The 17,873-nt window shown below is 36.5% G+C and overlaps 1 protein-coding gene across 1 annotated transcript in view; it reads left to right on the plus strand.

The window, feature by feature from the left end:
- The first annotated feature begins 262 nt into the window (after positions 1-262).
- Pmm2 (phosphomannomutase) overlaps positions 263-17,873 on the plus strand; it is a 246,831-nt gene continuing 229,220 nt past the window's right edge. Inside the window, exon 1 of the mRNA XM_090397842.1 lies at positions 263-481. Within this exon, the coding sequence (XP_090253968.1) occupies positions 425-481 (57 nt within the window). The 5' untranslated portion in view covers positions 263-424. The remainder of the gene's footprint in view (positions 482-17,873) is intronic.

The raw sequence follows: 17,873 nt of genomic DNA on the forward strand, positions 1-17,873 counted from the left end.
TGAATGAAGAAGGGTCCAAACTTTTAAATGAAGAGAAGTGTGTGTTAATACATGTAACTTACGGAAAAATATAATTAATTATAAATATGTCAAATTTATCCCGAACACCCTGTGTATATATATATATATATATATATATATATATATATATATATATATTACCTACTCATACCTGTATAATATGAATAAAATTATATGAAAAATAGAATAAACGATGGGATAACTGAGTAGGGAATTACCTTGAAGATGATTTGTAAAGATTGTTTGCCACATCACGTTGAGTTGGCGCATGTGTTCTTAATGCTGAAAATGCGAAAAGTAATTTGGTTCGGTAATTTTGTGAGAACAGGTATACGTTTCATATAGCAGAAGAGAAGCTAAGTTATGAATGGTATAAGCAATCGGTGAAACAATTGCATAAGAAATGGATGAAACAATTTGTTTATTCGATGTTGATGGAACGTTGACCAAACCACGGCAGGTTGGAATGATTTTAAATTCAAGATACAAATACTTTATGCTATTATATACACTCAGTGATGCATGCAAATAGCGTATATATGCTGATATTTCAAATTAATGCATGTGAAAATATACTATGCGGAATTGCAGACCACGGAGTATTTAGTGTGCATTTAAAGCCTTGGAGAAGTTAGGAACTGCATGTTCCTAATTTGAATTTGTAAACTTTGGTTTCAACATGAATGATACAGCGGAAGATTTGATGGGGGGGGGGTATTCAGTTTGCTGATATGAAACTGGGGAGGGCAATTGGCAATTTAGGCAAAGGACATAGGTTGCCAATTTAAGGTAGTGCACTTGGTAATGAAAAGGCTATCACAAGTAGAGATACTAACTGGTATTAAGTTTAAAGCATACGGTATTTTTAGGCAGGCGAGGAGGGGATGTGCTGTTAATGATATTGGATGACGAAATCAGTTAGTGTTGAGACCTATGACTATAATACCAGTAGCAGTTTTTCATCTGGCAGTGAGTTTAAAGCCATTTGTGGTGAGGCGGAGGTTAACAAGATCAAATTTATTGTCGGGTGTTGTTGCAGATATAGTGGATCAGTTGTTAGTGATGAAGAAATGCATCACCAAATAAATATGATGGGTGCAAAAAGAATAATCATAATGTGTTGTTTCAAGGATACTTGCGACATAAGACTGAATGATGTAATCATGAAACTGACCACAGCATCCTTTGGTCCAGGATTCGCCTCTTACATAGATCCCGTTATAGGTTCGAACGTTTGTTCAAGGAAAGCATGGAGGCTTTGCTCCATTGCTCCAACCTGAATCGTAATGACTGTATATCTATATCAAAAATCTGGGAAAGTCTAATCAAGATTACTCATTAATTAATTATTTTTTCTTTTTAATAGCAAATTCAATCATGTTTCTACTTCAAAATATTCCGTTTCATACTTAGTGATATAACATCACGCGCCGTGTTCTAATTTTAATGATCTATTGTTAGTATTCTAGCTTGTATTTTTTAAACTGTTCTTGTAATACCACTGACGATGGTCTGCTATTTCCAGACCGAAATATTTGGTTAAATAAATATCTTTCTTGTGATTACGTGATTATATCATTCAATAATCATAATGGGAGATTTCCATTATCCAAACATTGATTGGGTAGCAGTAAAATCTATGAGAACATTGAAACTGAATTTATTGAGCTGTTGCAAGACAACTTCCGCAATCAGTATGTAACAGAAGGAACTCTAGGTCAAGAGTGTTAGACCTGGTTATAGTGTCAAATGGGATTTCATTTAAAGATGTAACTATTCTGCCTCTGGTTGGTGACAGTGACCATGTGGTACTCTTTCTTGAAGTGGCTTAGTTTATGAATATTCCACTTAGAAAATGTTATATGCTCAACTACAAATCAGGAAATTATGACCAACTGAGGAGTATGGTGGATTGTGTGCTGAAAAATGAAGAATTCAGCAATATGGATTGATGGGATATCAGCACAGATGCTAAAAGAGTGCCCAGCTGAACTGGCTGTTCCTTTGTCCAGGCTATATAATATGAGTCAGAACAGGGAATCGACCTATTAGTATTTCTGAAGTGGTGGTGAAGATGTTAGAAAAGTTGGTTAGGGTTTGCATTTAGAAATGGGTTGACAAAGAATCTCTATTTTGCAATGAACAGACGGATATCAAAAAGTGGTATATGGGGGATGTGAGCCCACAAGATTTAACATACCAGTGGTGTAAAACAGGGATCAGTCCTTGATGCACTGGTATTTATTCTGTACATTAGTGACATTGGGAAGGATTTGACAGGCAACATACAGCTATTTGCTGATGTTTCAAAGATAGGTAGGATAATCAGGAATGCGGCCGATATACAGTACTTATGGAATGATTTGAATAGGTTGGAAGTGTGGGAATGGGAAATGGCTGTCATTTGACTATTAGTAAATGTAAAGTCATGCACTTTACTGCATTAAGATATCCAACATCATATTATATTGGTGGGATTATTTTAGAAGAAACTGATCTGGCCAGGTATCTTGGAGTTTTAGTAGATAGGAAGTTGAAGTTCAAGGGCCATATAACAAAGCTTGCAGTACAACTCCGAGGATAATTGCAATGCTGAAACCAACTTTGAAATGTAATAATAACTCACTTTGCCTCTTTATAAGGCCTTGATAAGACCACACTTGGGCTATTGTGTACTGGTCTCCATGATGATTGTGATACACAGGAGAGAGTGCCAAGGAGAGTGTTAAAAATAATATCAATATTGTGGAATACTGATTATGAAGACTGATTGAGAATTTATAGACTGCAGACACTTGCAAAAAGGAGAAAGAGGGGACGATATGATTGAGATTTTCAAACTTCCTAAAGGATCATACAGGATTTCAATTGATGGAATTTTTCATTTTATGTAGAATGGGGAAAGGACAGGAGGGCATCCTTGGAAGCTGAGAATGAATGCCACTAAGAAGATGGTGAGGGTTTGATTTTTCATTCACAGGGTGGTGCATGATTAGAATAAATCGCCATTTCTCTTTATAAGGCTATGATTCTGCAATATGTTGACTACTGTGCACAGATTTGGTCACTTGTGTTTCTAGGGGACCTTTAGGTGGTGGAGAGGATTCAAAGATGAGTGAACAAGTTCGTGACAGATCTGTGGATTGTTCCCTATGAGGATAGATTGAAGGTGTGTGGATTGGAGTTCAGCAGAGGAGAGGGGATATGATAGAAACTTGCCGGCCTGGTTGGCCGAGTGGTTAGCGTATCCGCTCTCTAGCTAAAAGGCTGTGGGTTTGAATTCTACCGTGGGCATAGATGTTGTTGATTGTCTGTGAAAATAGTGGTGGTGGTCAGCGGTAGATGAAGGTAGTTGTGGTTAGTGGAGTGGTGGAGATGGAGAGTTGTAGAGCAGGTGCCCTCCCTTGATGAGTCTTTGGACTTCCCTGGAGGTGTTATGTAATAATAATAATAAAGGGATTCTATAAGACACACAAAAGAAATTTTTTAATAAATGGGGAGTAGGGGGAAAACAAGGGATCACACTTGGAAGTTGTCTAAGAGTGTGGTTAGTTCAGGTGTACGAACTAAGTTCTTTACTTGGAGAGTGGTGAATAAGTGGAATGGATTCCCAGAGATGATGTGAGCACCCAAACAGTGAATAAGTGTAAGGAGATATATGATATATGTGTTAATGGATAGTGGGTCTCCTGCAATGATTCTTTTCACTCAGCTGAGTACCCAAATAAATAAATGTTAAGTGTTTTGGTTGAAGAATCAGTGTTCAGATGCATTCTTGATGATGGAAATAGTGATTAAAAAAATTATGTATTATCTCATCAAAGGCATAGATAAAATATTATAGGCAGCTGAGAGGTGGCAATTCGGTACTGCAAAGTGTGTAGCTTGACACTTTAGAACAAACAGTTTGCTTGTTTTATGTGGGATTTATATGTTTGCAACACAGATATTTGTCTGAACACCTTGTGCAATTTAATATAATTTCAGTTTGGATTTCAGTGTCCATCACCCACAAAAGATCTTAATCCTCTAGTATATTAGTACCCTATTTGGGTTAATTTTTTTTTTTAAAGATAATCTTGAAAATCTGCTCTATATAGGATGCGAAAGGTCTTTCAAGCCACTTCAGGCCTCAAATAAATAGCATCACTTCCTGATGAAATCCATCCCCACATAAAGATATTTACAAACATTAACCCCTAATAGAATTCACACCTGAACTTTGTCGGGGAGGAGTGGAGAGTAAGTTTGCTTTTGCTGTCCACTTGGCTAAACAGGTGAACTATGATCTATATAATAATAGACTGCATGTATTGTAATGCTAACATTATTCAGTAGTGACATACCTACTGAGAATCACCTATCAAAACAGAATATTAGTATTGGCTCATGCTGTGAGTTTACCACTGGAGCTAACTGCAGATGCATTTAGTGAAAGTTATTTATTTCTTTATTTTTGTTAAAACATGACAGGATTTTCTGTTATATCTGGATTTGCTATCATGTTGAAGTGAGTTTTCTGTATATAAAGAAATGTTTTTCTGACAGGAATTATCAGAAAAAAGGACATCTCATGAATATTCTGAGATAGTGTATAACATGGAACTTTAGTACTGATAATACTGAAAGCAATATTGGATACTTTCTTTATAACAGCAGATCCTTACTATATCTCCATTTGATATTATTATGATAAGCACAAAGTGAAAAATTCAAAATTTAAATTATTATTATTATTATGTGACACCTTCAAGGAGTCCAAAGACTCATCGAGGGAGGGCATCTACTCTTCAACTTTCTGTCTCCACCGCATCATCTACACCAGCGCTTCCCAAACTGTAAGGGGCCGTGAAACAATGAAAACAAATTTAAAATGTTTTAAGACTAAGTAGTTCTTTTTTTTTTAATTTTAAAAGAAACATATTTAATTTTTATTATTTATTATTTATTATTTCTTTTTTTGTTATTTTTTATATTTTAATGGAAAAATCACACATTGGTGTTAGTTCACAAATTTTGCTTCCTTGGCGCTTAATGAATATTAGTAAATATATGCTGATTCATATAAGTTTCATTTCAAAGGTATTGATAAGAAGCACAATAAAGCTTACAAACACAAAATCTTGAATATAAATTCTACTCAATATAAATACAATAAATATTATAATAAGAGATGTCTGTATTACGATTTTTTTTTTCAATGGTGGAGCATGAAATATTTTAATTTTTCCAAAGGGGGCCTTTACATCTGTAAGTTTGGGAAGCACTGATCTACACCATTGCCATGTACCATGGCAGGATTTGAACCCTCGGCCTTTTGTCTGGAGAGCAGATGTGCTAACTGCAAATTCATATTATACATTTCCCAAATGATTTATATCATCTGAGTAAAAGTAATGCCAGTAATACATGCTCAGTAATACAAGTCATTGAAAGAAGAACTCTCCTCAGACGTCATTTTTATAGCAGACACGTAGCAGAGTGGCTAGCATATCTGTTCTCCAACCAACAGACTGTAGGTTTGAATTCAGCTGTGGGCATGGATGTTTTTGATTGTCTTTAGCTTTTAGGTGAATTTCATTGGCTAGTGTCAGACTACTGCTTTGTTTACTAGAGGCCTTAAGTGGCTTGAGAAAGTTTCATGTTTGGTTACTAGAGTAAGGTTTCTCGATTATGTAAAGAAAAAAAATTAATAAAAAGGAGGATGAAGAGATGGAAAAGGTTCAAAGGCGACTGACTAAGGTAGTTTCTGACCTCTAGAATGTCGAGTTTGAGGAAAGATTGAGAAGATGTAATTTGCAGAGTCTGGTGGACAGGAGGAAGAGGAGAGATATGATAGAGACCTACAAGTTGGTAAGGGGTTGTTATAGGATCAATGGTGGAGAAGTTCTACAGAGAATAGTGGGAGATCAGGGGGAGAAGCAGAGGTCATCCCTGGAAACTGTATAAAGAGGGTGTGAGTAGGGGAGTGAGAGGCAGGTTTTTTGTGTGCAGAGTTGTGAATGATTGGAATGCCTTGCCTGAGAGTGTGGTGTCTGCAAGGAGTTTGAGTGTGTTTAAGACACGGTATGATGAGATGTGTGTGTGTGATAAAAGGATCTCCCAGATGAGTCTTTGACTCCATGAGGTCTTGGGGTAGTAATAATAATAATAATGAAACAGAAAGTCCTTAGCCCACTATAATACCAATATGCTATAGGTCTACAACCTTTTGTGGTCGAGTAAAAAAAAAAAAAAAAAAAAAGGCACAGGATGTGTGTGCTCCGTGAGAGTGTGTCATGGAGATTCTTAAGTGATGTCGACATAAAAAAACTGAGTGAAGAAAGTCAGATCAATACTATGAAGTTAATTACTTTTCATATAATGGATTTTTCTTAATAGCAAATGTAAATATTATTACAGTAACCTCTCTGGAGTCAGTAGACTCATCGTGGGAGGCCCACTTAAGTAGTAACATGTCTATTGTATTGAAACATGATATCATTTACATTCCATGCATTTACAAATTTTGGCAGTATTTACATAATTTACATATTTGGCAGTTCCACTCTGTGTAATCTCTAATCTTCATACCATTCATGACCATATTTTTACATGACTCCCAGAGATGGCTTCTTGTTCTCCTCATCTTACCCTCCACTCTTTATAATCTTTTCTGTATTAATCTGGTAAAATCCTTTTCCTAATGTGGTCTCTATCACATCATCTCTTTTCCTACTGTTAACCAAACTCTGCAATCTACATTCCCTCAATCACTTTTCATAACCAACACTCCAGAGTCTTAATATTGCTTTGATCATTCATTTCTGGATCCTCTCTAGTGTTTCCTCCATTCAATTAAAACTAGGTAACAAAATTTGAGCTTAGTAATCCATGTGGGATCTGATCAATGTTTTATATAGATGCACTACCTTATCCCTATATATCAATATGATGTGTAGTCTTAGCAACATTTGCAATGTGCCATCAGAAGTTTATTCCACTGTTTACCATCATCCCAAGATCCTGAATCTCATCCACTTCCTGAAACACAGCTCCACCAATATTTTTGTATTCCAAAGTGTGGCACCTTGCATTTATTAATATTGAAACTACAACCTCACTCTTTTGTCCAAGCTAAAAGTTTGTTGAAATCTTCCTGTAGAGAATTAACATCAGCAGTATTCTTGATAATTCTACCTAGCTTTGCATCATCAGAAAACATTTGAAGATTCCCAGTCAACTCACATTAAATATCACTAACAAATAAGCTAAACAGTAGAGGACTAAGAACACAACCCTAAGACACATCACTGGTTAGCTTCCTTTTCAATACTGCTGCTCTATCATACACAACTTGCTTGTACCATTCATAGGGCCAATCTTGAATTCATCGAACTATTCTGTAATGTAATTCTCTCTTTTGCCACTTACATACCAGCCTGTTATGTGGTAATCTATCATATACTGTTGCAAAGTCTAAAAATGTACATCTGTATGAATCTTCCTTCGACACACTTGTTACCTTATCATGACTTGTAAGCATATTGCTAAAATAAGACCTACCCCTTCACAAACCCATGTTGATCATCAGAGAGAGTCTTATAACAATCAGTACAGCTCTGTATTCTATTCTTAACCAGTTTTTCCAGTATCTTGAACACAAGTGCAGGCATACCGATTGGTCTATAATTGGAAACTACCCTAGGACCATTCTCATAGTTAGGTTTAATGGAATGAACACAGAAAAATAATTAAATACAAGTTTAATAATTTCTGTATTCCTTCTTTCACAGAGATGTCATCATCAGGGATACAGTATTAAAATTGTAATACCACACATAAAACACAACACAAGTGGAGAAGAGACTAGAAGACTAAAGTCCTGTAAAGGGGTGCCTCTGTGGGTGCTGTTTGGCAGGAGGCCTAAAAATTAATGTTTCTTTGGGAAATTAATTCTTAGGAATCTTGGAAAGTTTAATGTAACCATGTTTATGTAGATTAGGCTGATTTTTTAAATCTGCTGCTGATTCTAAAAAAAAAAAAAGTTTCAATTTTGTATTTGCAGTGAAAGGTAGTGTTTTTTTTTTTCATGTGATTTGGTGCAAGGCATCCAAAACATAGTCAGCAAGGCCTGACTGCCCATAGATGTGGCAGATGTATTTATTATGTTGGTCAAGGTGATGTATGTTGCAGATCTCCCAGTATGTACCATAATATAAGTTGCAAGAACACAAAACCTGGAACAGAGAGGGGAGGAAGTGGATCCTAATTAAGCAGTAAGAGCAGCCAGCCTCAAATGAAGTTTGAAAACAGTGCAAAAATTATATTTGTTTAGAGTTCTGGTTATTTTTTTCAACATGCCCCCAAATATAGAGAATAGTAATGTAATAGCAATTGTAATCTACATGTTGAGGGGGATGGGAGGAACAATTCACTTGTTAATCTTTTTGGTATTTTAGCCATCAGATAGAAAAGTCTAGTAAATAAAGAGTTCAGCTGTGAGGTAAGTCTGGTTGCTCTGTTGGCAAGAGATTTAATAACACCATATTGTTGAGAGGAAGGATAATGGGAAAATCATAAGGATGGATTTAGAGGAAATCCATCCTTATGAGGATGGATTTCCTCTAAATTGTGAAAGAAAGGATACCTTTGGAAAGATGTGTGATTAGGGTATCTAGGAAAGGCAGGCTATTATTATTTTGCTTTTCTTTAGTAAACTGGATTCTGGGGTGTTGACTGTTCAGGTGGAAAGAGTAATGTGTTTGAGTCATGCAGCTTCGAGGGTGGTTCCGTAAATTTCCGGCCTGATTAACTTTTAGAGGTGAAAAAAAGAAAACAACTGTGTCGCTTTTCACCATATCATCATCATCAAATTCCTGATTATGTACCCTCAAGGGGTGTACAGGATATGATAGTACTACATGAAAAATTACATCATTACTAACTCCCTATCTACAGTTTTCTTCTAAATCAGTCTGTTACCTGTCAAGACTCCAACATTATCAGATCTTATATTTGTATAAGATCACTCCTCTCCCATTCTGTTTAAGTGACCATACCACCTGAGATTAGCTCTGCTAATGCATTCCGGGATGCTGACAATGTCAAGATCTTTCCTAATATCCTAATTTTTAATATGATATTGCCATTGATGCCATCTGTTCATGCTCCTAATCTTTCTCAGGACTCTCATATGGTCTCTAGTCTTTGGTCAAGTATTTTACTTCTGACCTAGCTTTCAGATCTGTAAGTTAAAATTGGCTTGAATACCGTTTTGTATACAGCTAATTTATGTTTTGGTTAATTTCTCTCTTATTCCATATAAATTTATTCAGCTTTGTTGATTCTGTTGTTTATTTCCATATTTTATTTACCATCTTCATTAAAAAGCATGCTTAAGTAGCCGAAATGTTTTAGTGTTCTATAGGTTCTTCATTCATAACGCAGTTGATATTTTCAATGTTTCTGCCTATTTTCATTGTCTTTGTCTTTTTAATGCTGACCTTCATGCCATATCTATTACAACAGTTATTCACTGTTGAATAACTTGCAGAGGATTTATTTAGAAGTATAACATCATCCGTATAAAGCAAAGAGCTGAGATTAACATCTCCAATTTTGATATCAGGTTTAATACCACTTTCCTTCATAATATGATCCATATAGATAATGAATAACAGAGGAGATAAAGTACATCCTTGTCTGACACCAGATTTAACATTAAACCACCTTCATGTACTTCCTTCAATTCTAACTGCTGACTCACAACTCAAAGACTAAGTATTACTTGATATAATGTCCCATTGACACCATACAACTGTAGCGTTTCGAATAGCTTCTCTCTTGGCATCTTGTCATATGCCTTTTCCAAATCTACAAAACTTAAAAAGAGATGATTTCTCAACTATGTGTCTCAAAGTGAAAATTTGATCCTGAGAGCCTCTATTTGGCCTGAATGTAGCTTGTTCATCACCAAGCTGCTCTTCCACAATCCTTCTCAACCGTTTCTCAAGTATACTTGCATATATCTTACCATAAACATTCAGAAGAGAAATGCCTCTGTAATTCTCAGATTCTGTTTTATTTCCCTTTTTGTATATGGGTACTTGAGAGCTCTACTCCAATCACCTGGAATTCATCCCTCAATCCAGGTCCTCTGAACTATGCAGTGCAGCCACTGTAAGACTTTTATACTTCCATAATTGAGCATTTCTGGTCAAATATCATCTACTCCAGTGCCTTTCCACATTTCAGACTTTTGATGGCTTTTTCTACTTCAAGTATGGATATGTATTCCTGACTGCATACCTGTTGGGTGTTTCTTACCACTGTGTTAATCTCTGTTTAATACAACACACACTTTTGAATTAGCATTTCTATGCCCTTGATGAAAAATAGTCTGCAAAGTGACCTAAAACTGCATTTTTCACCTCAATTTCATCTGCAAATTTTCTTCTTCAAAGGTCTTTCTTCAGTTTCAAGAAGAGGTATTAGGTGTTCAATGTCCTGGAAGCCGCAGTTCTTCACTGCAGCCTTCGTAACAATAGCCATATGGACTGGAGCATTGTCGTGAAGCAGGCAACTACCATGACTCAGCATTCCTCATCTCTTTTCCTTTATGGTGTCGTGCAGTTTGTACAGGAGTGAAGTATAATATTTTGCATTCATGTTGGTATTCCTTTCCTTGAAGTCAGTTAAGAGAATTCCCTGGACGTCCCAAAAAATTGTGGCCATGATCTGCTTGGTGGACTGAGTGATCTTGGCTTTTCTTGGCAGTGCTTCACCTGGTTTGCACCACTTCATGGATTCCCTTTTGGAAAGAGGATCATAATAAAGGCCCATGGTTTTATTCCCATTGAAATTGAATTCCAGCACTTCTCTCTGATTCCCTTGGCAAAGCTCTAAAAACTTTTGGGAAGATTGTCCTTCTGAATTGAAGAGAGAAGTCAGGGCACCCACCTTGCACTGACCTTCTTCATCTGAAGCTTCCCTTGAATAATGTGAAAGATGGTTGTTATAGAAAGTCCCAACCTTGCTGAGATTTCTTTGCGCTTCAGCCTTCTGTTATTGAGCAGCTCCTCATCAAAAAGAGCAACATTTTCCTCAGGCTGACCATTACGAGGATAATCTTCGCTGCCCTCTCTTTCTAGGTGAAACTGTTTAGTCCATTCTTTCACGATGGAATATGAAAGAGAAGCTTCCTCATAAACACACCATCTAATCACTGTTTGATAGCACTTGGAGACAACCCTTCTTTGGTGAAAAACTTAATCACAGTGCAGTACTGAAATTGTTAACATTACAGCCGCTTAGCATGCTGTAATGTTAAAAATCGTGCTTAAGTAATGTGTAAGAGGTAACCCATTTGTTAATCAAAACGGGTGCTTCCAACTGAATGATTCAGTTAGAGAGTTGAAACTGGTTTACCAAGCTCCCCATAAATGGTGTTATGTTATCTGTAGCGCACGCCTTTTTTGGCTCAAATTTTGTATGTCAGGCAAGAATCTTTTGGAACCTACTTCGTAAATAGAGAACATATTATGATTATTATTACTGTTATTATCTGAGACATCCAGGGAGTGAAGAACTCACCAAGAGAGAGACTATAAATTGCCCAAACTAGCTATCATACCTTCCCTTAAGTTCATCCAAACTAGATACTCACTCACTGCTCTTTGAGAGAAAAACGTAGATCTTACCCCTTTCTTGACTGCGAACAAACTCAACTTCCATGAATGCCACCATGTTCTCTCCCCATCTTCCATATAACGAAAAATTTCATCATTTGATATCCTATGATACCCATTCAGAAGTTTTTAGACCTCTATCGTATCTCCTCTTTCTCCTGTTAACCAGAGTCTGTAATCCACACACTCACAATCTGTCTTCATAATCTAAATCCCTTAATCCAGATATAATCTTTGTAACTCTTCTTGGCACCTTTTCCACAGCATCTTGATCTCCTTGGAACCTGAGAGACCAAATCTGTGCACAATAATCCAGGTGTGGTCTTGTCAAGGTCTTATAAAGAGGAAAAATGACTTCCTTATCCTTACATGTCAAGGTTTACTTCAACATTGTAATTATTCTGAGTTGTATTTGCAACTTTTGCTATGTGACCTTTGAAGTTCAAATTCCTATCCAAAATTACTCCACGATTCATAGCTTCATCAGTTTCTTGTAGCATAACCCCCAATAAATAATATGCAATGCAAAAGTGCATAACTTTACACTCACTAACATTAAACTGATAGCCATTTTCATTTACCCAAATTTTCAGTCTGTTCAAATCACTTTGTAAGTGCTGGATATCAGTAGCATCTCTTATTTCCCTGCCTATCTTCGCATCATCAGCAAACAATTGCATCTCTCCTGTTAGGCTCTGCCTAATGTCATTAAAGTGTAGACTGAACAACAGTGGCCAAAGGACTAAACCCTGAGGTACACCACTGGTCACCTTAAATATGGCAGATTCATGCCCACCATATACCACTCTTTGATATCTGTCTGTTAACCATATACTGATCCAATTCATGAGTTTATAGTCCAATCTCATATTCTCCAGTTTATGCAACAGCCTTTCGTGTGGTGTCTTATCAAATGCCTTAGAAAAATCCAACATTATCAGAGTGTATCCATTCCCTTTATTCAACTCGGCTGTAACATTGTTATAAAATATGGTCAAATTGCTAAAACCTGAACTTCCTTTAGTAAGCCTATGATGCTCCTTGCAGAGTATAGCTTGTTTGTCTGCTCATTTCTGTATGCAAGTTCTCACCAGCTTCTCTAAAATCTTCACTACTACACCAGAGATGCCGATAGGTCAGTAGTTAGACACATCAGTTATTTGCATCACCCCCTTGTACAATGGGACTATCATATATTCCTTCCATTCCTGTGGTATTATTCCTTAGCCAATACACTCCTTTAGCAAACGTGCTGATATTCCATCTTGTCCCTATTAACAACTTCTTATCCAGGTTATGCAACAACTCTTCAACCTCATTTTGATACATCTCTAAGTCTTCATCCAATGCAGTGGCAGTAGCACTGTGCTCTATGTTACATATTACATATACCTGACTGATCTATCTTAGCAAAGTGAGCACTCATTAATTGAACAAACTCATTAGCTTCTGATACTAGAGTGTTATCTTCATTCAGTCAAGTTATTCTTCTACATTGATTCTTTCTTTTGCTTGTTTCATAACAATAAAATTCTTTTGAATTTCATTTAGCCTACATAGCCAATTTCTTTTCATACCCGATTTAGCTTTCTGCACAATACTCGTCCCTGACTTTTGCTTTATATATTTCATAGCTCCTCTTAATCTTATTCTCACGATATTCTTTCCACATCATCTTCTTCTTGTAGGGATCTCCTATTTAATAAGGCTGCAGATACATTCAGATACCACTTCATTTAAGCACTTTTTCAAAGATTCCCATGCATTGCTGACATTTTTTCTCATTCAGTAACTGATACTATGTGACCAAAGACTAAAGTATTCTTCTAAGCTGATCATAATTTCCAGCTTTGTAGTTCAGCATGTAGCCTGTTCTAATGGGAACATCAATATAATTAGATACTTCTCAAGAAAGCACAGCATTATCACTGTCACCAACTGGTGGTAAAATAGTCATATTCTTAACAGAGACCCCTGTTAAGAATCTAACACTCTCTGTTCCTTCTTTCACATTCTTCTTGAGAAAGTTGTCTTGCAACAATTCAGTAAATTTCTCCTCATTCTTATCATGACATTTCTCTTCTACCCAATCAATGTTTGAATAATTAAAGTTGCTCATAAAAAATTGCTTGTTTAGTGATTTTTATGGGTGACTTATGAGACCTAAATTGGAATGCATTTCTTTGTACTCTGCAACTGAACTGGCAGGTCTGTAGCAACATCCTATCATATATTTCATTATGTTAGCCTTAAACTCTCTGCTACATGGGACATTGTTACCATCATTGTTTTCATGCATTTTTAAGTCTTTTGATTGCATTAGTATTATCCCTTCTATCTCTATATCCTATCTCTTCTGTCATCCCTAAAAATAGTATACCGATAACATCTGATCCCAGCTACATATCTGATTCTGATAGTCGGGTTTCACAAATGCCAACAATCTTAGGCTACATTGTATTCAATAGAGCAACGAACTCGACCTCTTTGTTTCTGATGCTCCTGCTATTTGTGTATAGACATAACATATTACCACCTAGCCTGTTCTTATAATTAGATCTGTAATCTGTTTGGCCTAGTAGAACTTTCAATTTTCCCTCCTCAGATATACTCAAAATGTCTGAACCTAAAGTGTATATTTCCACCCCTTTGCCAGATGCATAACCGTGTTCGAAACCATTCATATCTTTATCATATTTGCATGCCATAGCTGAACTTTCACACACATTTTCCCAATTCCTCCCTTGAAGATCTAATTTCCCTGACTTTCTGCATTAGGTCTCATCCCAATAAGTAATTTTTCCAGTCTCCTGATGCCAAATGAATTCAAGTACAGGCTGTCCCTCTTTTACGAGTCTTTTCTGCAATCAAACACACTCCACACATCTAAAAACTCGCATCAATTTCTGCTACACAACTTGCACATGGACCCATTTGCTATCATTGCTCTTCTTCTTAACTCAGTACTGTCATATCTGAGTAACGAACCTACAATTTTTACATTTCTTTTTCGCTTTTTCCACAGACCTTTCATATCTTCTCTCATACTATATTTGTTGCTATTTAAATTATTAGGTCCTGAATGAACTACCATACTTTTTTCTGTTTTTTGATTACAATCATCTTATTTTTAATTTTCATCCCTAGTAAACTAGAAGTAATGTCTCCCTCAGCAGGTGCAAATTTTATGGTCGAAGCACCATGCCATATCATCTTTTTTTTTCTTAGATTTTAATTGACTTACCTTGTTGTTTCAGGAGCTTCCTAATAGCAATATGGTTAATAATAAGATTATATCTTAACCACATAGTGAGTTTAAGAAAGGCAGCAAGGGCGTGTTTTTCAAAATGTCCATATTTGGAATTGGCTAGAAGAGTGAAGTACTGTACCCTCTATTCGTTTATATATGGTGCATTTTCAAGTGAAGTGACCAGTATGGATGGAAAATTGAAAAGATCAATAATGTCAGTGGGGGAAGACATTTTTTCATCTTAGTGTCAGAAAGGGAGATATTGGTAAATAAGAAGGTAACATGTCTGTGTGGTTAGCCTAGTGGCTGTGCTCTTTGCAACCATATGCCTGGGGAAGGAGTGTCCTAGGTTCGATTCCTGTTGGTGATGTGAGGAGCTGAAGAATCTTCCTCAGCCATAGTCAAGTTAGCCGGTTTTGGGCATTGACAGTAGGATTTTTCCCCCAGTTTATTCTTGGGTTTTTCATCCCACAAAGCAGGCAAACCCACCTTGAAAACTCAACACTATGCACGCAGGATACATCAGGGCATAGGGCTGACCACCTTACCCTGTGAACGGTTTGAGGTCCGATGATTAATAAACCCTCGACACTGCAAGGTCTTCTTCTTCTTTTCCAGGCTTATAGGCCAAATGGCCTGTTCTGGACTCAATTCCATCTTTTTAGGGGTCTTTCTCTGCATCGAGTACCTTTTGGGTGGTAATTTAGAATTTGTTTAGGTATTCTACTTCTATTCATTTCAGTATGTGTTCTTTCCATTTTTCTCTATAGCAAATAACTGTTTCATTTAGGGAGGTTTTAATAAATTTAGTTTAATCCTTTATCCAAGTGTGAGCAAACGAAGTTTGCACCTGAAAGTATCTTCAAGACTGGGGTAAGATGGTACAACACCGGGCAACTCGTTGCAAAGGTGGAGCAAGCTAACATCCCTCCTATCTCAGTATCTCCCATAATGCAAAACACATCTCCTTGCGGATATGTATAATGTTATGCATTAAGGGAAGGGCCACTACACAGACTAGTTTCAACCTTTATTGAGGTCTTTTCAGTGGGAGCCAGGCCCAGGTGGACATACCAGGCAGAAGCATTAGCAAGGTCATCTCTACCTATAGGAGTTGTCAAACGGTGTGCCACCTTTTTATTAAATTACTCTGGATTTAGAGAATGATGTTGAAAGTTTATTTTTCACTTGGTTAGACTATAATAAATTTAGTTTAATCCTTTATCCAAGTGTGAGCAAACAAAGTTTACGCCTGAAAGTATCTTCGGGACTGGGGTAAGGTGGTACAAAACTGGAAGAGACACTGAAGCAATCTCAATAAAGGTCGAAACTAGTCTGGGTAGTGGCCCTTCCCTTAATGCATAACATTATACATATCCACAAGGAGATGTGTTTTGCATTATGGGAGATACTGAGGTAGGAGTGATGTTAACTTGTTCCACCTTTGCAACGAGTTTCCCGGTGTTGTACCACCTTACCCCAGTCCTGAAGATACTTTCAGGTGCAAACTTTGTTTGCTCACACTTGGATAAAGAATTAAACTAAATTTATTATAGTCTAACCAAGTGAAAAATAAACTTTCAACATTTAGGGAAGTTGTAATTCAAAATTTTTTTCTGATTTCGCTGCTTTTCATTTTGTCTATTATTATGACTCCTTCAGTTCTGCGCAGAAATTTCATTTCGGATGATTCAGTTCTTCTTTAATCTGCTTTTTTTTTTTATTGTTATGACTCCTTCAGTTCTGTGCAGAAATTTCATTTCGGATGATTCAATTCTTCTTTCATCTGCTTCTTTTTATTTTTCATATCTCACTGCCATAAAGTAAGGTTGGTTTAGCTACTGTATTGTAGATTCTTATTTGTGTGTGTTTTTGTACATAATTGGGTTTAAAAATTTTATTTACAGTGCCTGTTACTTTTAAAAAGTTTGATACCTTTGTTTCTATCTCAGCTTCATTTTCATATGACATTGTGCAACGTAAATATTTGAACGTATTTACTTGTTCTATTATTTTGTTGTTTATTACTATTTTGCTTCTTATTGGAATAGCACCTTTGAAGGCCATGACTTTTGTGTTGTCTGTTGATATTTCCATTCCATATGTTTTTATCAGATTATTTAGACTGCATAATGATTTTTGTAGTTCATCTTTATTGTTTCCAAGGGTTATTTGTACCTCAACAAAAAGAAGAGTAGCTAATCTGGTGTTACAGTTTATCTAAAATCCTCCTTCATTAGTTATCTTCCATTCTTTTTATGATATTGTCTATGTATATATTAAATAAAACCAATGAGAGAGGGCAACCCTGACGTACTCCTCTATTTATTGGTTTCCAGCTTGATGTTGAATTATTGTACTTCACAGATATTTTATTATCTTGATATATATTATATAAGGCTCTAAAGAGTTGGTTTGGGATTTCATATTCTTCTAGGATTTCCCATAGTTTTTCTCTGATAATTTTATCAAATGCTTTGGTGCAATCTATAAACGCTATGTGTGCTTCTATGTTCATTTCTCTGTGTTTTTCAATTAATAATTTTAACGTAAATGCAGGGGGTGCTTAAGGGTCAAAGCTGTATAACTGAGAGGAGACCTCCACATAGCCTTTAAAGGAATGCAGAGAACCGACCAGGGCTTCTGACCTAATGCCCAATCCTCACCTTCTCGTGGTGCACCCTGTTGGGTATCTACTTGGATACTGAACGGACGAGGATGGGCTGGCAATTTGGGATTTAGCCGACCAAATTGTATTCTTATTGGTTAAACCAAAATATAGAATGATGGTACAACACGACAAAATTTCATGCCGGCTGGGGCGTCGCCCGGTTAAACAAGGCCCCCGTTGTTTTCGCCAGGGAACCAGGGCGAACAGCGAAAAGTCAGCTACTGGAACAAATCTGAAAACAAACTCCAACTCAACATCACCA

This window comes from Typopeltis vanoorti, chromosome 9, assembly GCF_054136105.1.
Source record: "Typopeltis vanoorti isolate ZY-2024b chromosome 9, IOZ_Tvanoo_1.0, whole genome shotgun sequence".
Lineage (NCBI taxonomy): Eukaryota > Metazoa > Arthropoda > Arachnida > Uropygi > Thelyphonidae > Typopeltis > Typopeltis vanoorti.